This window comes from Dendropsophus ebraccatus, chromosome 3, assembly GCF_027789765.1.
Source record: "Dendropsophus ebraccatus isolate aDenEbr1 chromosome 3, aDenEbr1.pat, whole genome shotgun sequence".
In the NCBI taxonomy this organism is placed as follows: Eukaryota; Metazoa; Chordata; class Amphibia; order Anura; family Hylidae; genus Dendropsophus; species Dendropsophus ebraccatus.
The window spans coordinates 178,474,917-178,499,534 of record NC_091456.1 but is presented as its reverse complement, the minus strand read 5'-3'; the positions used below and the strand labels follow the sequence as shown (position 1 = coordinate 178,499,534).

Sequence of the window (24,618 nt, the reverse complement as noted above, 5' to 3'; positions counted from 1 at the left end):
GCGATGATGTATGTGCTTGTGACTTACTTCAAGCTACAGGTTCCATATATCACAGGCAGTCTAAAAACATATCTGACACAACGGCGGCCACTTTATCAAAACATCCCGCTAGTAACGCCAAAAACGTCCGGTTAGGTAGCAGCACCAAGGGCTACTAAATCCTCCCCCACAATACGGATGCCTCCGACTGTAAATATTCCCTGAACCAAGTCTCCTTGCTGTAAGTGCTCAGTGTATGTGCTGCGGAGGGGTCCTTACCCATTATCAGTCCTAAAGATACAGTATAAATATTAATGCATATATTAATTTTTTTTCTTTTTTTTTAACCAAAGCATTTAAATTAAGCACAAAAGGGAAAGGGGAGAAAAACTAGACCTGAAAAGTGCTTTATCTCATGATTTCTTTTTGATAAGTAACTCAATGGGGGAGGGGGGGCGTCGGCAAGAAGCGATTTGGCTGGAGAACGATAAAATAAAGTTACCAATAGAGTAATTCAGGATCCTTTCCATAGGATGTGTTCCTGGCCTCCTGGAAGAGAGCGACGGAAACTTTACAAGAGACACTTGTGCCACAGGGAAGAGGGGAGGGGGGGGGGGGGGGGGGACAGAAACAGGGAGGAGTCAATGTTACAGTAAGTATTTGCGCCTGGAATCCTCATCCAGCGTAAGGTCAACTACTTCTGGGGGTGAAGTCCAGTTCTGCTGGGGGTTGACGCTTGTCCATGACGGAGTTTGGTGCGAGCTGTGGTACTGAGAGCCGGTGGCGTGCTTCCAGGAAGACACACTCTGTATGACGCCCCCGCGGGGATGAACAAACCTGTGGGGATAAACTACATAAGAATAGAGATTCCTTACCCACATCTACATTAGGCCAGAGATGGGAACCTTCAGCCCTCTAGCTGTTGCAAAACTACAATTCCCATCATGCTTCGACAGCGAATTGTACATTTGGAACATCTGGGGGGGGCTAGAGTGATCCTCACTTGCTGGTCCACTTTGTCTCTCCTCCCCCTCTCTTCTGAGACCAAAGTCACATGATCTGTGTCTTCTGTTGCCAGGCAAGCTGTAACCTCTTATCTGTAATGCCGCCCATCACTGACATCACACCAATCAGTGAGAACCAGGCCAAGAGAGGGGAAACAAGAGTGACAGCCTCCTGAGCAGTATAGGGGAAAAGGGAAACAGTTGTTTCGTCTATCTCTCTCTTTCTAATCTAGATAGATAAAATATTTATATGCATTATTGTGTGTAGTCAGCAGATGGAGCCAGAATACGATGTAATCTAATACTTTTCTATGTTATTGTCACACTGCATACTGGTGTGTAACTATTGTGGCCTGGCTTTTTATTTACCAGTACCCTGTGCAATCCCCTGGTTGTTGTTTCTTTGTCTGTATAGTAACCAGTAATGTATGTGATTTTATATAAATAATTTTATTACATTTGTACAGTAAAGATTAATTGTTTCACTACTTGATTGTGGTTTTTTATCAATTTGTAGGATAGACAGACATTTTGGTTACAGTGTAAAGCAGAAGCAGATTGAGCCAGCAATGGGCGGATACAACAAGATGAGGAGGATACTTGGCAGTTGGCTCTGAGGTGCAATGCATGATGGGGGATGTAGTTTCCTGGCCAGCACCATCTTGTATATAGATCGGCTTTTAGAAAAACTTGCAACTTGGGAATGGCGGCAGCTAGAAAGACTGGAGACTTCTTAGAATATTCAGGGAGACTTGGTGAGTAAAACCAGACAGGTTTGGAAGATTTTAATTTTTTACCTCTTGGGTGGAATACCCCTTTAAAATATTTAATAACATTTAAGTAAAAAAAAAAAAAAAAGTAATCCAACCTTTCTATTGTGGCAGGAGCAGCATTTCATGTCCTGGCTCGCTGTGATCTCCATCTAGGCAGCTCTATTGTAAGTCTATCAAGCTGCCTAGCCAGAGATGAGTGACAGTGGGCTGCTCATGTCTCTCTACCCGTTCCCCTGACCACTTTATTTTTCTATATACTTTGGTCCATTTTCAGCACAAAATAAAATGTTGAGTTTGAAAACTGCATAATACAAGGAAAAGAAAAACAAAAGACAAACAAAAAAAAAACAAAAAAACCTAAAGACGGCTGTGTTTGTAGTTTCTCCTTGTGAAGTGCAGCCGGTCTGTGCGAGTCATGTGACTGTGAACCTACCTGGCGTGTTCCTGCACCCCCACAATCTCCACCTCACTGCCAGAAGACGCTATGTTAATTTCATCATTATTCTGTGCGCTGCTGGGGGGCGCCTTATCACAGGATGGCAGCCCTGGATCTAAATGACCTGCAGAAAAAAACATCAGATTTATCAAGAAAATCCAACACTTAAAGGGGTATTCCAGTATCAGGAAATTGTCCTTAAATAAAGCCATCACTCCAAGGTATATAACTAATATAGCAGTATCAGTAATAGCACCGGCTTTATCGCAAGTCACCCCTGACAGGAAGTTGATAATGAGAGAAGTACATGATATGTATTGTCTCCAGATCTCTGGCCCCTCCCTCCCGCATCATTCTGTGATGTCTCATTAGGCGTGGCTGAATTTTGTCTGAAGCCCCTCCGCAGAGAGATGTCACCATCTTTGACCAACCCCACCAGCCTACATCCCCCATCATATATACAGATACACATATCTATATATAATCAGGGAAGAATGAGGCGTGATTACAGCATGCTGTCTTGTACTGGACAATGCCACAGGCTGAGGAGCAGACAGTGATTACAGCAGCTTTATGTGGAGAGATAGTTTGCTGTACAGAGTAATGTTCTGCAGCAGCTTTGGGCGGGACACTGTGCTGTGGGAGGGAGTAGGCAGGGTGGGAGGACTGTGATCAACACCAATGTATTCTGAGTATTGTGAGCAACTGCTCAACCAGATAGAGGACATGGTAGGGAAGACCGTCACATAGCACAAATTGTTGCTGGTTTCAGAACTGCTGCAAGCAGGTAAGCAATGCTATGGGCCTCCGCATGTTGGAGTACCCCTTTAAAAGGTGTTATCCAGCGTTAAAAAAAACATGGCTACTTCCTTTCAGAAAAATCATAAAACATGAACTGGAGACAAGAGTCTTGTTGTCCCCCCAAAAAAAGCAGCCATGTTTTTCTAATGCTGGATAACTTGCTTTAAGACCAGATGAGTCTGAGCCCAATGGAGTCAAACAGCAATACAGCACACAAATGGCGGACAGGCGTGACGCTATATTTGGACAACGGTAGCGATGTTTTCGACAGGTGTACAAGCCCACAAAAAAAGCAGTGATCAGCAGGGGCGTACCAGAATCGGCGTTCAGTTCTTCCAGTAGCCCCCGCGTGCGCCATGTTGCCAGGGGTTCCTGCTTGGGCACAGAATTGTTATGTTCCTTGACAACGGTGGCAGCCAACATGTTGTCAACGTTCAACACTTCAGGGTCGGAGTTCGTGTCAGAGATGTCATAATGGGTGACGACGGGTGGGCCATCTGTAGAGAGAGAGAGGAAGAGACTGTCAACCCAATGCATACTGCCGACTCATCGCTATAATACTGCGCCATACAGAATGCATCGGACCCCGATAAAGCCCTGAAACTAAATGTGTCACCTATCGGCTTAGACCAGACAGGGGGGATAAAGTTAGGAACTAAGGGGGAGATTTATCAAACATGGTGTAAAGTGAAACTGGCTCAGTTGCCCCTAGCAACCAATCAGATTCCACCTTTCATTTTCCAAAGAGTCTGTGAGGAATGAAAAGTGGAATCTGATTGGTTGCTAGGGGCAACTGAGCCAGTTTCACTTTACACCATGTTTGATAAATCTCCCCCTTAGGATCTTAATTTCTGTCGCCTTCAGAGCAGCAATCACAATTTACTGTAGACAGATATAGCAAGTCCTATCCAGACATAAGGAAAAGGGGAGGTCTGGGGGGTTAGAAGGGGCTGTCTGGTCCTCCAACTTTCTGTAAAGTTTTATCACAAAGTTGCAAGATCTCTGCTTGCTGTGACCGGGAAAGGAGAAAAAAAAATTCTATCCAGAGCCTGAAAACCTTCCTTGACTCTTAGATACAATGGTAGCTCTAAGTTTAATCTTAGGTATCTGAGGCTCATCCTGTGGATACACCATAGATGCCTAACAGGTGGGGGGTCTCACAACTGGGACCTTTATCTATGTACTAGTGGGGGTCCTGCCGCCACCACCACTACCACATGTCTCCAGGTAAGACCAGACTTGTCTAAACTGCCCAAAGTCAGTCAAAACGATTGATTTTAGCTGGATCGGCTAAATTGGCTAATGTGTATGGGGGTCTCCCGATTCTCCCGTGATAAATTATTTTGGATTTCACCTATGGTTCTCAAAGCGATAATCCACTGCCAGAAGTGTCTTGTAGCGGCTTACCCCTGCTCTCTCCATTCAGAACACTTGAATAGTAGATCGGCTGAACTGAATGTTCATGTGTATGAGGGCCTTAAAGGGGTACTACAGAAAAATAAGACCATTTTTTAAATCAACTGGTCCCAGCAAGTGCCAGATTTGTAATTTACTTCTATTTAAACATCTCCAGTCTTCCAGTACTTATCAGCTGCTGTATGTCCTGCAGGAAGTGGTGTATTCTTTCCAGTCTGAGACAGTGCTCTCTGCTGCCACCTCTGTCCATGTCAGGAACTGTCCAGAGCAGGAGAGGTTTTCTATGGGGGATTTGCTACTGCTCTGGACAGTTCCTGACATGGACAGAGGTGGCAGCAGAGAGCAAGAATTCAGAGGAAAAGAATACACCCCTTCCTGCAGGACATACAGCAGCTGATAAGTACCAGAAGACTGGATTACAAATCTGGCACTTGCGGGGACCAGTTGATTTGAAATAATTTGTGTGTGTGTGTGTGTGTGTGTGTGTGTGTGTGTGTGTGTGTGTGTAAACTCTTTCTTTAGGTGCCAAAATTGATTTTAAATGGGAGAAATCCACGTGGATTTACTAGTGTGAACAGGTCTATAGGCAAGGATGGGCAGGTCTTGAGCCTACCCTGACCTGGCAGGAGACATGGTCACGGTACCTATGTAGATGTTCGGCTCTAATATACATATGGGAGTCCATGACCCTGACACATCTCTGGCTTCAGGATTCTCTACAATGTATCAGTCTGGCCACCACCTGTACATAAGATGATGCTCCAGTCACTGACAGCAAGCAGAGATCTTGGTGGGAAATTGAAAAAGTTAAAAAGTTACACCGTGAAGCGGTTACTTTGTGTTATTATAATAAGGTGCGACTAGGACTAATATAAATGGGGTCCTGAATCTGTCTAATAGTCACAGGCTGTGGTGGGGGGGTCCCGATGTCCTCATGTGTAGACAATACCCATACATAATATAATAAAAGACACCCACAATGCTGCAGTACAGAACATCATAAAGCACATGGACACAGAACATGACATGGCTATTAGTGCGATACAGAACATGATGTTAATACAATGGTCAATCAATGGCAACTCTGAGGTCAGGGTCACGGCCGCACAATGCAGCGTGCTGGGGGTCTGAAAGGTGATAATGGCCGAGTCTACTGGGAAAAATGCAGACCCCCACCCTGCAGTTTGTGATGAAGACGGATAAAGGGGGACCAGACTGAAATTTCGCCTCAACGGGTGTCAGAAAGTTATATAGACTTGTAATTTACTTGTATTAAAAAAATATTCAGTCATCCAGTACTTATCAGCTGCTGTATGTCTTGCAGGAAGTGGTGTATTTTTTCCAGTCTGACACAGTGCTCTCTGCTGCCACCTCTGTCCATGTCAGGAACTGTCCAGAGCAGTAGCAAATCCCCATAGAAAACCTCTCCTGCTCTGGGCAGTTCCTGACATGGACAGAGATGGCAGCAGAGAGAACTGTGTCAGGCTGGAAGGAATGCACCACTTCCTGCAGGACATACAGCAGCTGATAAGCACTGGAAGACTTTAGAATAGAATTAAATTTACAAATGTACTGATATGGGTACTGGCTGAACTTAAGTCAGTGGGAACTGATCTATAACTATGATGGTCTCCAGTTCTGAGCTGCTGCTTTCTGTTGAAGACACAAAAATCTGTGTGTGAGCTTTCATCTCTGTCTCCCCCTCCTCCCCCCTCCCTTCTGAGACAGCTGATGTAAACAAGCCCCTGACTCACTGTATCTGCAACATTGTAGCTTCTTTGTAATGCTAGGAGGGTTAATCTGAGGTCAAGTTGTTATTGAACTGTGATTATCCCTCCTGGCATTACAAAGAAGCTACAATGTTGCAGATAAAGCCTGCCAGGGGCTTGCTTACATCGGCCATCTCAGAAGAGGGGGGAGAAAGAGAGAAAAGCTCAAAACACAAGATTTTTATGTCTTCAGCAGAAAGCAGCAGTTCAGAACTGGGGGAAGGAGTGAATAGATAATAACAAGTAAGTAGGGAATTGTTAGCCTCACCATGGGCAGCAACATATCGAAATGTGTTTGAGTGGAATACCCCTTTAACTCTATACTCTATTACCATATCCTCCAAATCTGCCCACTCTTTCTTGGAACCTGTCACTAACCGCTCAGCAAACATCCTCTCCCCATGCAAAGCATTCTGGGAGATGTGATTTGCATGAGCATGCATAGCATGGTCATAACAGGATCAAGTCTAAATGGGAGCTTAGATGGACAGGTCACATGTCTGACATCAGGGGGTGGAGCTAACTCGCTGTCAGATTCCAATGGCGACCAGCAGAGATGTGTAAGTAGCTCAGGATAGGAGACAAAAGAAGGGGGGCTCTTTGTATTGTGCGACAAGATAGCGACGGCCGACCTCAGAATTGCGGGTGTATATTAGCTTCCACATCCATCTCAGTGACATTAGCTCAGTGCAGAAGATACAAGGGTCAAGTACAATATTGACAAGCCGATGGTGTACACGGCGCTCGCCGTCTGCTCAGCAGTGTAACCCCCCTCTCCGGATCCGCAGTTACACTGGACATGCAGCCATTTTTTTTCTATATTTTTTGGTCATTTTATTTGTAATTTGAGGACTAGGATTTTGGAGGAATTCAATGTTCTGGAATTGAGGAGAATAAGGAAATTACTCTGCATGTTGGAGATTGAGAAGGAAAAAAAAAAAGGCAAAAAGATCAAGTCAAAATTGTACCACTCCTACATGTACATTCATGCAAAAAAAAAAATGTATCCGAAATGTATATACATGCAGAGTGATTGAGATTGTACCACCTACCCAGAGGATAGACTCGGAAGGGGAGGGGGCTACGTCATATCTTCATCAGTATTAACTGCACTCTGGTATCTTCCACACTCCCAAACAGAAAAGCTCATGACTTATCATAGGTCACACAGTGTACAGAGGAAGCAGACACTTCTATACAGAGTCAGGACATGCAAGACCACCACCAAGTGCAACCCAGAGACCACCCCCTGCAATCGCCTTGTGTTAACAGGATTAAAAGGGAGTGTCCACCTATCATCATCATTGTACATCTTAGTTCACATCTGCGCTTTATTGCTATTACTGATGGGAGGAGAGATAACGCTTTACTATTTGTCTGGTGTCTAATGGGACAGATCTGTGGCGTCGTTCTGTCCTCCTCCATTATAAATGGTGGCCACAATGCAGATGTGAACAAAGAATGAAATATAGAAGAAATCTACATAAAAAAATAGAGGTACTGAGTACATACATTACATACATATACTCCTGAGCTGCACTCACTGTTCTGCTGGTGGGGTCACTGTGTATATACATTACTTATCCTGTACTGATCCTGAGTTACATCCTGTATTATACTCCAGAGCTGCACTCACTATTCTGCTGGTGGGGTCACTGTGTACATACATTACATTACTTATCCTGTACTGATCCTGAGTTACATTTGTATTATACTGCAGAGCTGCACTCACTATTCTGCTGGTGAGGTCACTGTGTATATACATTACATTACTTATCCTGTACTGATCCTGAGTTACATCCTGTATTATACTCCAGAGCTGCACTCACTATTCTGCTGGTGGGGTCACTGTGTACATACATTACTGATCCTGAGTTACATCCTGTATTATACCCCAGAGCTGCACTCACTATTCCGCTGGAAAGGTCACTGTGTACATACATTACTGATCCTGAGTTACATCCTGTATTACACCCCAGGACCACACAGACATTTCTTATGTAGATTCCTTCTATAGGTAAGCTGGAGGACAGGTCAGAGGTGGACATGCCCTTAAACAGTACAATTACTTCAACACATTCATTATAATCATCAGTGATCACAGGGAAGAACAGTATAACATTGTACAGCAGCAGTAATATATATGTACATATGTGTATGGAGAATACAATACGACAGTGTTATCAGTATATAAGATACAACCCAGGTTACAGACTCTTCAATCACTGAGCCAGTAGCCGGCAAGCTGTGGTTCTCCAGCCATTTCCAGACTACTACTCCCAGCGTGGCACCACGACTGCCACCGTACTAGTATTAGGGAGTATTAGTATGGAATAGCTGGAGAGCTACAGGCTGCAGGCCACTGCTTCAATTACATGGTCATACTATGGGGTAATAGACTCCTCTACATGCAGCGCCACACCTGTCCTCTTCTGGTACTGCAACTCATCCCCATTCAAATAACTGGGGCTGGGGAGTAATATCAGACAAGCTTGATTTCTCAAGTGTGGACCATTCCTTTAAGATTCTTAAAGAGGTATTCCACTCAAACATAATTTTGGGTATGTTGCTGCCCGTAGTGAGACTAACAATTCCTTCCATACTTATCTATTCAGACTCCTTCCCCCAGTCCTGAGCTGCTGCTTTCTGCTAAAACCACCTCTCTCCCCGTCTCCCCCCCCCCTCCCTTCAGAGACCGGCTAATGTAAACAAGTTCCTGGCAGGCTTTATCTGCAACTTTGTAGATTCTTTGTAATGCTGGGAGGGTTAATCTTGGCAAGTTCATCAAGCAACTTGACCTCATATTGACCCTCCCAGCATTACAAAGAAACTACAATGTTGCAGATAAAGCATGTCAGGGACCTGTTTTTACATCACCGTCTCAGAAGGGAGGGGGGAGGAGGGAGACAGAGAAATGAACATTCATAGTTTTTTGTCTCTTCAGCAGAAAGCAGCAGCTCAGAACTGGGGGAAGGAGACTGAATAGATAACAACAAGTATGGAAGGAATTGTTAGTCTCACCATAGGCAGCAACATATCAGTGGAACACCCCTTTAAGCTCATTAGAGTCCTTCAGGCTCCATATCATGTAGTATAAGAGTGACGCCTGCCCCGGACCTTAATGGCAGGGGCAGGGGCCAGTAACGCAGTCTGACACAGGGTAGACACAATGTATAGTTCTTTATTTATACTAAGGTACACTAGTTACAGAATAAAGTTACAGGGTTTCCTTTATGTTACACAATGAAATGCATCAACACTTTACAGCCGCACCGTAATCTCTAGTGGAGGACACTCTATAGCTCTGTATAGTCCCAGGTCATAGGAAAGTAAGTGGGCGGCCATGGCCTCCTAGCATACCAGCCTTCACACCTTGCAGTGTGCGGTCAACCCTCTGGCAATGGCGGGGTTAACCATTAGTCTAGTCCATTTAAATATTGTAATTTTTTTTTCAGAAAATAAGTGCAAATCCCGTCAAAGTTGGTAAACGTTATTCCCTACTCAGTGTCTGCTGATGGGATCCACTCCAAAATACTTGGCATGAAATGTTAGGGATATAACCGGGACTGATTATATGGCAGTGGGGACGAGCCCTTTAAGAACAGCAGCAGACAGGCAACCCTCATACAACAAGGTGGCGGCACTTCCTGTAAACAGTATATAGAGACAGTAGTTCAATATTAAAGCACAGCAGAGTGCAATATACCCAGCAGGGGGTGATGATGAGCACTAGAGGAAGCTTCCATTAGAGTAAGGTCCCTTGGGGACTGCCCTACCCCCCCAGCTCATTTAAAGGAGTCGTAGTGATCCAAATGGAGTAGTAATGTAAATGGATGCAGCAGAGCTAGGATGTAACAGATTACACTGCAGGCATAGTAGTTGGCTGTGCATTATGGGCCGGGGAAGGTGGGGGTGTTTAGAACCAACAAACCAGAGTATGGCGCTTCTTGAAAGGGAACTATCAGCAGATTAGACAAATCTATCATGCAGATAGCCCCTATTGCGCAGGAGGCGCTGAGGAGGAGGGTATGTCTCTTACCTTCCTCCTCGGCACAGTTCCAGTGGTGTAAGCACAGAGCGCCGATCATGCACGCCCACTTCACTGATCATCATTAGAAGCGGGCCGGATCGGAGCTCTGAGGGTGGGGTAGTGCTCCAGATCGAGGAATACACTGCTAACAGCACGGGAACAAGGAAAATGGGGAAGGTAAGAGACAAACCTTCATCCTCGGCGTCCCATGTGTGAAAGGAGCAGTTAGCTTTGTCTAACCTGCTGATAGTTCCTCTTTAAAGTAGTGCCACACTCTGGTCTGTATTTGTTTTCCTAGCCCCATAATGCACAACCAACTACTATGCCTACAGTATAATCTGTTTTATCCCAACTCTGCTGCCCCCCTGAGCACAATAGGAGGCTATCAGCATGTTACATTTTTCTAACATGCTGATAGTTTCTCCTTTGAGGAGAAACTATCAGCAGGTGTGTGTATATATGAACCTGCTGATAGGTATCAGTTGCCGCAAAGCTCCATATTCCGGTGCTGGTCTTATTTTTCTGGGTGGTGCAGTTTAGGGATAGATGTTGCCCCTGAGTCCTCTCCTACTAATATGCATAGGTAAATACGCACAAGTAGGAGGAGACATATAAGCTAGTGGGGGGAGGGAGGGCTTGGTACTAAGGAGCTGATGAACGCCCCCAGTGCACCAGACTAATGAGCATGTTTATCTCGGAATACAATCCTGCTAACAAGCACTGCTGAGAAAAAGACGACACCTGAATTAGGAGCTCAACTACAACAGGTACATATCAGCAGGTTCCTATGTATAAACCTACTGATAGTTTTCCTTTAAAAGGGGTATCTAGGGTTAGCCAAAAACACAGCTACTTTCTTGCAAAAACAGCGCCACCCAGTCCTGAGGTTGTGTGTGTGGTCTTACAATTCTTAAAAGCAGCCATGTTTTTCTAAGGCTGGATAGCCCCTCTAATGGATGTTGTCCAAGTTTACAAAACATGGCCACTTTCTTGCAGAAACAGCACCATTTCTATTGTGTGTGTGTGCAGTCATTTCTATTGAAGATGAACTGTAATGCCGCACACAACTGGGGGTGGTTTGGCACTGTTTTGCAAGAAAGTAGCTAAGTTTTGCTCAGTAGCTCTATATTAAATAATTTGCTGCATTTTTCTTCTACAGCCCGTGTGTTCCTACATATCATACAGGCTGCTCTGTCTGGTTCTCATCTGTCTGATAATACATTAACCTTTATTTAAAAAAAAAAAAAAAAAAAGGGACTCCTTTTCCAATGGGACAGACAGACCTGCATTATAAGTAACACATTGGCTGTAGAAGAGAAACTAAGTAAAATTTCTCATAAAGACCTATGCAAAAAACACTAAAGTCAAAAGAAAATGAAAGAAACCTGCACAGCACCTGTACTGCCCTGATGTATGATAGGAATGAACTGGTACAGAGCACTTTGGTGGCGGCTTCTAGGGTGAATGTGAACAGGCTGCATCATGGCAAGCTCACATGGGACAGATTTTTTTTGGCAATTTTTTTTTTTTTCAAAGGCCCTGCATAGATACAAGCCTTTTATGTGTGCATTTACTGAAGATCCAGTATTTTGTGGACCCTGTGCCATTTCCATACATTGATAGATCCAGATGTATCAGTATCTGGTTGGAAGGGGTCCAAAACCCAATGACCCCACTATCAGCAGATAGCGGGAACAAAGTATAAGCGGCATACGTTGAGAAGTGGCCATGCAGGGTCAATACACCTCAGCAAGGCTGTAGTAACACAACATGGCCACTACACAATGTCTGGCGCTGTTCCCCGATTGCCCTGTTCAGTGTATGGCAAACTGATCAGGGGGATGCAACGCAAGACCCCCTCACTGATCAGATAGGGATTGTGTACCCTCAATTAAATAAAATGAACAAAAAAAGATTAACCCATTTCTCAAAAGGGAAAAGTGACTTTTTTTTTAATGTGTAATGAAATGAAACGTCTCTGTCTTGAGCAAAAAAGTCTAATGAAATACAAAATATTAAGTTCTAATAAAAGAAAAAAAAAATCTATGTATATGCAAGCATTTCCTACCCGCTGCATATTCAGTCTAAATAGTGATTATGGGCTTGCTGTGACTGATAGAAAAGCGGGTGACCCCCCCTTCTTATACTACCACTAGGAGGGGACACTTCTGCAACTATCCCGGGGAACGCTAGTCTGACTACTGGGGGGTAGTACAATATTGAAACAGCGCTACTCTTATCCTACAGGTAGTGTCTGGTACTGGAGCTCAGGGATGAATAGGTAATGCTTGCTAGCCCTTCTTTTCCAAAACATAAGCTATACTCCGTGAGGGCCTGAGGGTACTGTAGTTCAGTCTCCAGCTCCTCAGAGAATAGGGGTCTCGATAACCCAATCATATGGGTGGGTGCTCAGAACCCTAACAAAGCAACTCAACATTAAAATTTATAAGAAAAAATGATCATGCGGCACTCACCAAATCTTCGTGTACCACTAAACCTGTTGATGCGTAGGACCATCTAACGGCCGTTGCTCTCGTGGAGCACACCTGCACCTGCCATGTAACCTGTACAGCACTTGAGGTTGTTTTTGTTACTATGAATTAAATGAATCAAGAATTTGCACAAAGATTTGGTGAGTGCCGCATGATCATCTTTCTTATGAATTTTACTATACATGGACTTTACGTTACTACATGCAGCGCACCATAATAGCCATAGTGCCAAAAAGGACTCGAGGTGAGCAATCCCATTGTTTGTACTCGGATTGTGGATGTTTTTGGAGTTGTGCCAAGTATTTTTCTATTTTTTGTTAACTCTACATTACTTGGCGTCACTTGTGGTGAAGTAGAATCTGCGCACAAAAAGGTGAAACTTTAAGTTGCCAATTCTCTAAGATCCCAGGGTTGGGGACACCTTTGGTTCTCCAGCTGTTACAAAACTACAATTCCCATCATGTTTAGACAGCCAAAGCTTTACATGATGGGAGTTGTAGTTTTGTAACAGCTGGAGGGCCAAAGGTTTCCCCATCCCTGCCTTAAAGGGATTTTTTTTTTTTTAATATCTTGTGTGTCAATGTTATTGGATCCTTTAGGAAAGTACTGAAAACTCCTCCCCTATCCGGGAAAGGTTTCCACGCCTTTTTGTGATGGAAGCCCAAAGATCAGAGACAGTGGTACAGGAAGAACCTTACTCTTCTGGAGCCTCAACACCAGGTAATAGAAATTATCTATGGCGGCGTTCCCTCAACCCACCACTCTCCAGCCCTTAAAAGGGGTTGTTCTCCCAATTTTTTTTTTTTTTTTTTTTTTTTTTAAATCAACTGGTGCCAGATTTGTAATTTTCAAAAAAACAACAAAAAAGCTCAAGTCTTCCAGTACTTATCAGCTGCTATGTGTCCTGCGGGAAGTGGTGGATTCTTTACAGTTTGTAGAGGTTTTCTATAGAGATTAGCTACTGTTCTGGACAGTTCCTGACATGGTCAGAGGTGGCAGCAGACTGAAGAATATATGGACAGAGGTGGCAGCAGACTGAAGAATACACCACTTCCTGCAGGACATACAGTAGCTGATAAGTACTGGAATATTTTCCAGTTGAACAACCCCTTTAAACTACAGTTCTCATCATGCCTTGGTAGCAGCTGGCCGTCTGGGCCTGATAGAGACTGCAGCTTCGCCCCAGCTGGGGGGGGGGGGGGGGGGGGGCACCATCAGGCCACTTGTACGTTCTCTTATGATTCACATAGAGCATAGAAACCGTGTCTTTAGGTAGCAGAAACATTACAGACAGTAAAGCAGGTTACAGTATAGTCAGAACATTCTTTACATATAGGAAACTCTAATACATCTCATAAAGTTCTTATAAAGGAGGCAGCTTATCGAGGCACACACCGGATGAGGAGGAGGACGTTACCGGGGTGGGGGCGCTGGGGAAGCGATGCATGGGCCGGACCTACGCCTACTTGCATAAATTATAATACTTTTATAGGATCTGTCAAAATATTTCCATCTGCGCTATATCAGAATCCTATAATTTGGGGGTTCCCCCCGATCTATAGAGATTGCTTTCCTAGACTGGCTCCCTCCATCATGGTTGGCATGCAAATGGCGCAGACGGGTATATCCTGCGTACAGCCAAGCTTTGGTAACCATCAGCCTCTCGATAACCGAGGGAAGAGGGGGCCGGCGTCTAGTGCAATTGGAGACCAATGTAAATTTCAGCTTAGGATTGGTTAATTTCCGGATCGGTTATGTTGTTCCCATTCTCTGGGAAGGTAGTGTCGGGGAAGTTGTTATTTAATGGTGGGAAATCTAAGGTGTCGACATTCTGGTAGCTGACGTAGGAGCTGAGCGCCTGCTGCTGCTGGGGCGGGAAGGTGGGACTCTCTGGGCCCGCCACGAATGTACTGGACGAGCTGCTGGGTGTAAAGCTCTGGCCGCCTAGGTGCAGCTTGGTGTCGCCGGGCTCCAGCTGCTGCTTACTCTCCTCGTCTGTGTCTAGTCGGGTCAGTTTCTCTATCCACATACGGAACTTCTCCTCTGTCTGTCTCTGCATCTCTGCAAAACAGTTCATAGCTTCTTCCAGGACATTGCCTATGCAGTTCCTATCCCACACGGTGCCCCTCTCAAGCAATCGTGGAATATCCCTGGGCGTTCCTGCAGATCCCCCAGCGCGGTTGAAGCCAGCTTTAAAGACATTGAGGCCATCGGGTAAGAAAACATAAAAAGCAAGCAAGCAGACAACATATCAAGCCGTGTCTATCCAGAGTAAGCATGCCTTAGTATGGAGACTGATGGGACGCACAGAACGGGGGCCGCCAACGGGGGGGGGTGACCAATATCTCACACGGCACAGTCAGTAGGACACATATAGAATGCAATACTATAATATAATGTAATAAGAGGTCACACAGACGCAGTGACATCATAGGCCGGGCTCAGGAACAGAACTGAATGGAGAGTCAACCAGCTGCATCCAAAAATCAGACTGTAAGAGCATCAGGGCTGCAAACCGTATACGAGCACCACTCCACCCAGCGTGGTGATCGGGCCGAGGTCTACAGGTACAGCAATGATCTGCACGGACCCGTCTGCTGCACACACAGACTTATCTATAAAGGTACAGGATAGTGTTTTCTATACTAGTAGTAGTTATATTCTTGTATATAGGGAGCAGTATTATAGAAGTTATATTCTTGTATATAGGAGGCCGTATTATAGTAGTTATATTCTTGTATATAGGAGCAGTATTATAGTAGTTATATTCTTGTATATAGGAGCAGTATTATAGTAGTTATATTCTTGTATATAGAAGGCCGTATTATAGTAGTTATATTCTTGTATATAGGGGGCAGTATTATAGTAGTTATATTCCTGTATATAGGAGGCCGTATTATAGTAGTTATATTCTTGTATATAGGAGCAGTATTATAGTAGTTATATTCTTGTATATAGGAGCAGTATTATAGTAGTTATATTCTTGTATATAGGAGGCCGTATTATAGTAGTTATATTCTTGTATATAGGAGGCCGTATTATAGTAGTTATATTCTTGTATATAGGGGGCAGTATTATAGTAGTTATATTCCTGTATATAGGAGCAGCATTATAGTAGTTATATTCCTGTATATAGGAGCAGCATTATAGTAGTTATATTCCTGTATATAGGGGCAGTATTATAGTAGTTATATTCTTGTATATAGGAGCAGTATTATAGTAGATATATTCCTGTATATAGGAGCAGTATTATAGTAGTTATATTCTTGTATATAGGAGGCCGTATTATCGTAGTTATATTCTTGTATATAGGAGGCCGTATTATAGTAGTTATATTCTTGTATATAGGAGCAGTATTATAGTAGTTATATTCTTGTATATAGGAGCAGTATAATAGTAGTTATATTCTTTTATATAGGAGGCAGTATTATATAGGAGGCAGTATTATAGTAGTTATATTGTTATTTTCCCGCAGGATAATGTCCTGCTGCTGGTGCTTTAGTATTGGCTAATCTAGTGACAGGTTCCCTTTATGTTGTATGGTACCTCACCTGTACTCTTCTAATTACACTATGTATTGTACAGGATCAGCGTGGCTGGCTCACCGTCTGAACATGCCATGACTGGTCAGTGATGTCGATAAGAGATGCAGACACTTCATCTGGAATCTGGTCGCTCTGGTTAAGCGTCAAGATAAGGAAATGTGTTTTGGATGAGGTAATCTCCACTACCCAAGTCATCTGAACACGACTTGTCAGATGTGAGACTTATAATCACATTATACTTACACTATATTGCCAACAGCGTCTGACCCCCTTTAAAGAGGTATTCCCATCACCCTTTACTTCCCTGTTGGATTTCCACCATAGTGACTGATGGGGTATAGCAGGAGGGGCTGGGGCATCTGCTACATTTTAGCTGTAGTGTCGGCATGAAAGAGGGAGCAAAGTATCCCTATCATGAGTCTCCTACCACTTGTGTTCTCCGTCATCAGCGACGTGTTAGTTCCCGGGATGCCTACAGAGTCATGTAATACATTCCTGACCCCTCGCAGCGGCTGAGGCAGATGGGAAGATATTTCCCTCAGCAAGCACTCGAGTTCAGTCCTGTCAAATACTCTCAAAGGAGCCTACTGTGGCCGTAGTATAGTAACACTAGAGAAGACTGTGTATGTGCTCCCACTATCACTTTAGGGGTGCCTCCTTGATGACCAGTAACTAGTGTGTGTATTTTACACCCCTCAGATGGCCCTAAAATGTACTGCAGACTGGGGGGACCAAAGTTTATCCCCCACCCCAACTCTTGCAACTTGTGGCATAGCATCAGACATAAGCCATTCCCTATTTAAAGTGTCCCCTGGTTACTCAAAACTTGAAATGTCAGAAGTAGTTTAAGGGTAGCTTCACACACACCGCATCGCAGCAGATTTGATCTGAATAACTGAACACAGCATCAAATCTGCTGCGGATGCTGTACTTGTGAATGCACCCTCAATGTATGTTTTAACCCTTAGAAGACCGGGACAATTTTCATTTTCGCACTTTCGTCTTCCTCCTCATGTTTAAAAATCCATACCACTTGTATTTTTTCACCTAAAGGCCCAGATAAGCCCTTTTTTTGTGCCACTAATTGTACCTTGCAATAAGAGACTTAATTTTTGCATAAAATATGCAGCAAAAACAGAAAATAATTACAGGTGTGGTGAATTTTAACGCATTTAACACATTTTTCTATTTGGGGGGGGGGGGGTGGATTATGTGTCTTGTTATATATGTTGCTCAAGTTGGTACGACTACAATGATATGCAACTTGTGTAGCTTTTATTTTATTTGATGGCCTTTAAAAAAATTTAAGCCTTTTAAAAAAAAAAAAATGCTCCTTAATATTGCTCTATTACCATACTTATAACTGCTTTGACCTATGGGGCTGTGTGGGGCGTCATTTTTGCGCCATGTGTTCTTTCTATCGGTAACTTGATTGCGCATATGTGACTTTTTGATCACCTTTTTATTACAATTTTTCTGGATTTGATGCAACCAAAAAATGCGCAATTTTGCACTTTGGAATTTTTTTGCACTTACGTTTTATCACTACTCTGGTCTCTCATTGAGATCTATGCAGTATAGATATACTGCATAGATCAATGAGATAGGTGATCTATTGCTTTGGCTTGCTACAGCCAGGAACCATAGATCACTGAGCCGGGATCAGCATCATTATGATGCAGACCCCCGGCCGGCTCAGATGGAGGGATCGCTCCTCCGGGGGGGAGGAATTTACCTCTACCCGTGCTGCCGGTAAGTGGCAGAACCGGCCTTGGGACCCCCGCCGGACTTTGGGATCTCCAGGGCTGACATGTTCGCTCAGCTGTCCACCGGCTGGGGCAGGACACTGCTGCAGTCACGAGTTGGCTGAGCGGCCAGTCAATCAGCTGGGACAGGTCATCACAACTCGAAAAAAAATGCCTTCTGACGGGGTTCCCAAGGCCGGTCCCGCTGCTCACCGCAGGCACAGGGAGAGTTAAGTTCCTACGTGCAATCAACAAACACCATTCATGAGGGAGTTTGGCCCTCAACCTTTTCCAACCGACAGATGAAGATGACGTTGGTGCAAATAGAGGTTGGATGTGATGGATAATCAAGCCTGACTCCTTTGTTTCAGGAGAGATAAGTCAAAGCCAGATAACGGATGGCTGAATAATTGTCTGGACGTCAGTTATTAAAAGTGTATGGGGGGCCTTTACACGACCCCCATTTGTCATGGAGGAAGTAAAGCCCCCCCCCATGTCAGACTTATAGTTTATTCTAGTAACAACCATCACTAGTAACAACCATCAATGTCTATGGTGGGTATCATGGCCAGGACTTTCTAGCTGTTGCCCCATCTTGCAATTACTGATTTATAACTTGTCTCATGGGTTGAATTCTATCACTAAATTAGTATTCAGACTATACTATACAGTCTAATGCAGAGATGGGGAACCTTTGGCTCTCATGCTGTTGCAAAACTACAAATGTCATCATGCCTGGACAGCCAAAACTAAAGCTTTGGCTGTCCAGGCATGATGGGAATTGTAGTTTTGCACCAGCTGGAGGGCTGAATGTTCCTCATCCCTGGTCTTATGCGTCCTATAGCAATTGTGCAGCAGACAGACCCTTGAAGACACATGGCTTTCACCTTACAGTCCTTTAATAATCGGGTAGGATCAGGTGATGACTTCTTCTAGGTCTTGAATGTGGATGCAAAATAGGTTGAGTCAACAAGTAAATCAGTTCATGTGCAAAACCCATACTACTGCGCCGGTCAGCCACCGCTTGTGTGACACTAGAGCAAGAGACCTCCATGTGGCGGCATAAAACACAAGTCACTAGATCAAGCTAACTCAACAAGGGCTAACTCAACGAGGCGTTAGATTGTCAGCTCTGAGAACTGCATTAGGCCGAGGCCGCCATCTTACCTGGAATCTCCGCTGTGATTGTCTTACTGCTCCCTGAAACCTCTTCGTCCTCATCCGATGAGCTCGTACTCGAGTCGCAGGTGAGGTCGCTGTCGCTTGTACTACTGTCCTGCAGCAAGTTATACTTCTTGCGAGCGGCCGCCTCTCTCTTCTGCCTCAGCAGCCGGATCCTCTCTTTGTGCTTTTGGCTCCTGTGACCTTTGATCTTGGTGACGCGACCGTTCTGCTTTTCGCTGGACTGGCGATTTTTCTTGGCAGCCATAGTGGAGGTTTCACTCTCTGACCGAGATCTCCGGGATTTGCGAGCCACGGCGGTGGCAGCTGCTCCTTGGCCAGCAGCGTCGCAGCCTTCGGTTATTGCTTGGGGGCGTCGGGTCTCGTTTTCTTCGGCGGAAGACAGTGTGTCGGAGTCGGCCAGGTGTCCGCTGGAAGAAGGAGAAAGCATGCAGTGGTTAGAGGAGTCGCTCTCGTACACCCGGCCAGTGGTGGGTTTGTCGCTTTCAGTAGACGCCAGCTGAGACTCAGAGGAGTCTCTTCTCAGTTCCATCAGCAGGCAAGGCATTGACGCCAGCCCAGAAGAGTCCGGGACGTCTTCGGCGCCATCTTTGAGAGAAGGTGGCTGCAGATCCAGAGCTCCTTCTTCGGCCTGAGAGTCCGCTTTCTCCTGGGTGACGTGAGGAGGCACTTCAGAGTCTAGAAGTTGTTCATCCTTGCCGACCGCCTCCATCTTCATGACAAGTACACAAGTGTGTCCAGTTTTCAGAACATGGGAGTATGAGCTGGAAGACTTCTCGTCAGGTTGTTTAGCAGCAGCTAACTCTGGCATATACTAGAAGAGAAGAAAAAAAAAATATATATATAAAAGTTACGTAAAATTACAAGAAAAAAAAAAACAAGGAAAATATCCACATAGAAAACCCTTTGGGAGTAAAGAGAAAGAGATGGAAGGCAGCTACCAGGAGCGTCTCTCTGAAGGACCAATCCTAGATTGTACAACCCATTGATCAGAATTAAAGGGGTACTCTTCTTCTTTCAAATTAACTGGTTTCCAAAAGTTATATAGATTTGTAATTTACTTCTATTTAAAAAAAATCTCAAGTCTTCCCATACTTATTAGCTGCTTTATGTGGTATATTCTTTCCAGTCTGCTGCCACCTCTGTCCATGTCAGGAACTGTCCAGAACAGTAGAAAATCCCCATAGAAAACCTCTCCTGCTCTCCAGACTGGAAAGACCACTTCCTTCAGTACAAACAGCAGCTGATAAGTACTTGAAGACTTGAGGTTTTTTTTTTTTTATAGAAAATAATGTAAAAACCTGTATAAGTTTCTGAAACCAGTTGATTTAAATAAAAAAATAAATAAAAAGATTATTGCCGGAGCTCCCCTTTAATCCTGTGCAATGCTTCCTTGCTCCTGTGGTGGCGCTGCAGAGAAACTGAACACTGTTTCCTGATAGATTGGAGCTGAGCGAAACATTTTACCGTCCAAGGTCTCCAGGAAGTTGAGAACTCCTTTAACTATTAATAAAAGGGCCGGTCCAGTCACTAATCAGAAAATGTTTAATAAAACATAAATTAAAAAATAAATTTTTAATAAAGCATAAAACAATATATATCTATACACACACACAATACACTATAATAAAAGGCCTAAGTGACTGTGCATGCTTATTAATGCCACCGGCTGCTGACACCCCATTCATGACTTCACACGGCTGCAGTTTGTTACAATGTTTCATTGTCCTGGATATTGTGCCAGTCTCTCTCCCGTCCTGGTTACAGCCATTACGTCACATGTTACAGTGTTCATTTACCGAAAGTATAGATCAGGGATGGGGAACCTTCCGCCCACCAGCTGTTGCCAAACTACAATTCCCATCATGCCTGGACAGCCAAAGCTTCGCTTTGGCTGTCCAGGCATGATGGGAATTGTAGTTTGGCACCAGCTGGAGAGCTGCCAGTTAGAGACAGGCAACACAAGAGCCATGGGGAAAGAAACATAGAAATCTATCCAGACACTAATGCTGGGTTTACACGGAACGATTATCGTTCGAATTTTCGCTAAAACGATCGTTTTTGAGCGATAATCGTTCCGTGTAAACACAGCAAACCATTAAGCGATGAGCGAAAAATCGTTCATTTTGGTCCTTCAACATGTTCTCAAATCGTCGTCCGCTAAATATTCGCAGATCGCTTCGTGTAAACGGTCTTTCAAAGATTCACCCTATGTGAAAGATGGGCTTAAACGATCTAAAAAATGATCGCAATAACGTTTTTTTTTTTTTCGAACCTTCTAACGATTTTTCTCAGTCTAAACGCTGATTGTTATAAAAAACCAAATTGTTGCTTCAAAATCGTTAATCGTTCGATTGGGCGAATTATCGTTCCGTGTAAACCTAGCATAAAGGGGTCATCTGGCAGAGAGACTCATCCATTGTATGCTCTGTTATCACTGCCTTGCACTAGAGTCTTCTAAAATACTCTGTGCTGCTGTGAGCTGGTCATACCATCATACCCCATAGGCATGACACGACACTGTCTCTCAATGGACGCTACCCTTCTAAAACACTATGGGGGAGATTTATCAAACATGGTGTACAGTGAAACTGTCTCAGTTGCCCCTAGCAACCAATCAGATTCCACCTTTCATCCCTCACAGACTCTTTGGAAAATGAAAGGTGGAATCTGATTGGTTGCTAGGGGCAACTGAGCCAGTGTCACTTTACACCATGTTTGATAAATCTCCTCCTATGTTCATGCTGTCACACCATACACTGGCTCACATGGTTCTCTCCTTATATACTCTGTACTGCTGTGAGCAGTTACCCCCGAACACACCCCACCTTTACTATGGACACTACAAGACACAAACACATCACTGTCTGTATGGATGCTACACCTCTCCTAAAATACTCTGTGTTGCTGTGAGGTTTTACTGTCACACATGCCCAGTTCTTACTACTGACGCTTAATATCTCCTGACACACTCTGTGCTGCTGTGAGACATTCCTCCCGCTGTCATACATCTATGTCCTTAGATATAACAACTTCCATAAAATACTCTGTGCTGCTGTGAGCTGTTCCTGCTGCAATCACATATCCCTGCTTTATTATGGACACTATATCCCACCTAAAATACTCTGTGCTGCTGTGAGATGTTCCTGCTGCAATCACATATCCCTGCTTTATTATGGACACTATATCCCACCTAAAATACTCTGCGCTGCTGTGAGCTGTTCTCGCCATATCACAAGTCCTTAACTTTAGGCACTATATGGGTTCCCATAACACAATTCTCTCCTTTTATACTCAGTGCTGCTGTGAGCGCTATTCCTCTTCATACACACACACCTATCCTTACTGTACATCCCCCACAATAAACTTTTCTCCAGAATTCCTCTGTGCTGCTGTGAGCTGTTCTCTCCATCACACAGACATACCTGTCTTTACCATGTACACACCACTGGCTCCCACAAGAAGTTTCTCTCCTGAAATCCTCTGTGCTGCTGGGCACTATGCAGTAGTGTATCAATCTCTGCAGGCCCATACAATGCGGTAGTCAGTAGCAGGCGACAGTCTCCTCCCAGCAGTATAGGACATATATATATATTATATTATATATATATACTGACAGCTCTGGACCAAGTGCTTCTGTAATAGCAGGAAGCCACTTGTCTGGTGACAGGTCGCACTAAGCGTGCGCCATGTATTATCCGGCACGTGCCGCGACTAATAGGAGCCAAGATGAATAACTCCTTGGGGAAATGAGTCATTCGGTGACAGATGTGGGTGCTGCTCTCAGAAATGGAGGGGCAGGCCGAGGCAAGGAGGATGAATCGCTGCTGACAAGCTCACAGCACAAGGCACCTTAAAGGGGTAGTTCACAGAAAACAAAATCCTTTTAAATCCACTGGTGCCAGAGATTGGTAATTTACTTCTATTAAAAAGAAATCTCAAGTCTTCCTGTACTTATCAGCTGCTGTATGTCCTGCAGAAAGTTGTGGATTCTTTCCAGTCTGACACAGCGTTCTCTGCTGCCACCTCTGTCCATGTCAGGAACTGTCCAGAGCAGTAGCAAGTCCCCATAGAAAACCTCTCCTGCTCTGGACAGTTCCTGACATGGACAGAGGTGACAGCAGAGAGCAGTGTGTCAGACTGGAAAGAATAACTACTTCCTGCAGGACATACAGCAGCTGATAAGTACAGGAAGACTTGAGATTTCTTTTTAATAGAAGTAATTAAGTCTCTGGCACCAGTTGATTTAAAAGAAAAAAAAAAATCTTGGTGACCTACTAAAGTAGTAGTCCTGAATTACATACAAAGGGGGGCCCACAAAGGTGAAGGACCCCCCTGGAGTCTATGAACTGAGACAGGCCCTGGTTGTGTTGAAAGAAGGATATAAGAGGGATATAAGAGGGATATAAGAGGGATATAAGAGGGATATAAGAGGGATATAAGAGGGATATAAGAGGGATATAAGAGGGATATAAGAGGGATATAAGAGGGATATAAGAGGGATATAAGAGGGATATAAGAGGGATATAAGAGGGAGAGAGAGAGAGAGAGAGAGAGAGAGAGAGAGAGAGAGAAGCATATTGCAATATTATATATATATATATATATATATATATATATATATATATATATATATATATATATATATACATACACACACACACATCCCCAGGTGTGCTCAGGTAGAAGGCTGCAGTCTATAGGGACCCCAGGAATAGTAAAGCACTGATCCAGGGCAGGTCCACGGTGGGTATCAGACGCTGAGCGCCCTCGTACCCCGGCGGCCGTGACTGCATAGATACGGCATTAAGGCCTTGGGGGAATGCGAGAAGAGACATAAGGTTACAGCGCTGGGTTTCATGAAACAAATACACTCCAAATAGAGGAACTTCACAGCCAGAGGGACACTGGAGCTCCCCGGCCTCGGGAGAAGCCGCCGCTCAGAGTATTTCCTTTATAAAACATTAAAGGGTGGGATTTTCATTGCAGCCGATGCTCAGGGGGGGAAGCGGCGGCGGCTCCATTAGCTAATCTGCTTGGTTTCCTATTTTGAGATGTGATCGCTCCTGATGCATGTGATGTTAAGCTGAGGCCAGAGCGGCTACAAATGTGCTAAATGCTATTTAAAGCTGTGGTATGGCAGAAGTGTCAAAGACGCCACCGCCGGGGTGGGAGGCGGCCGTAATACTGCGGGCAGCAACGACCTAATAGATATAGGAGATTATATATATATATATATATATATATATATATATATATATATATATATATATATATATATAATATATATATATATTTTTAGTGTTTAGATGGGATTCCCCTATTCCCCTATGGCGCTCATTAGCATCTTCTAATCCGTTATCCAGTCTTTAAAGGCGCACTCCGGTGAAATTTTCATTCATTCAAATCAACTGCTTTCAGAAAGTTATATAGATTTGTAGTTTAC

The 24,618-nt window shown here is 44.1% G+C and overlaps 1 protein-coding gene across 2 annotated transcripts in view; it reads right to left on the bottom strand.

The window, feature by feature from the left end:
• Positions 1-383: 383 nt before the first annotated feature.
• ARK2N (arkadia (RNF111) N-terminal like PKA signaling regulator 2N) overlaps positions 384-24,618 on the bottom strand; it is a 32,056-nt gene continuing 7,821 nt past the window's right edge. Inside the window, exons 2-5 of one of the 2 annotated variants that reach the window (XM_069963227.1) lie at positions 19,158-19,986; positions 3,308-3,490; positions 2,190-2,316; positions 384-816 (exon numbers count right to left, since the gene is read on the bottom strand). In XM_069963227.1, coding sequence (XP_069819328.1) covers positions 627-816; positions 2,190-2,316; positions 3,308-3,490; positions 19,158-19,983 — 1,326 coding nt within the window. In that variant the 5' untranslated portion in view covers positions 19,984-19,986 and the 3' untranslated portion in view covers positions 384-626. Of the gene's footprint in view, positions 817-2,189; positions 2,317-3,307; positions 3,491-13,896; positions 14,891-19,157; positions 19,987-24,618 lie in introns of those variants that run through there. The other variant, XM_069963228.1, reaches the window with a different exon arrangement.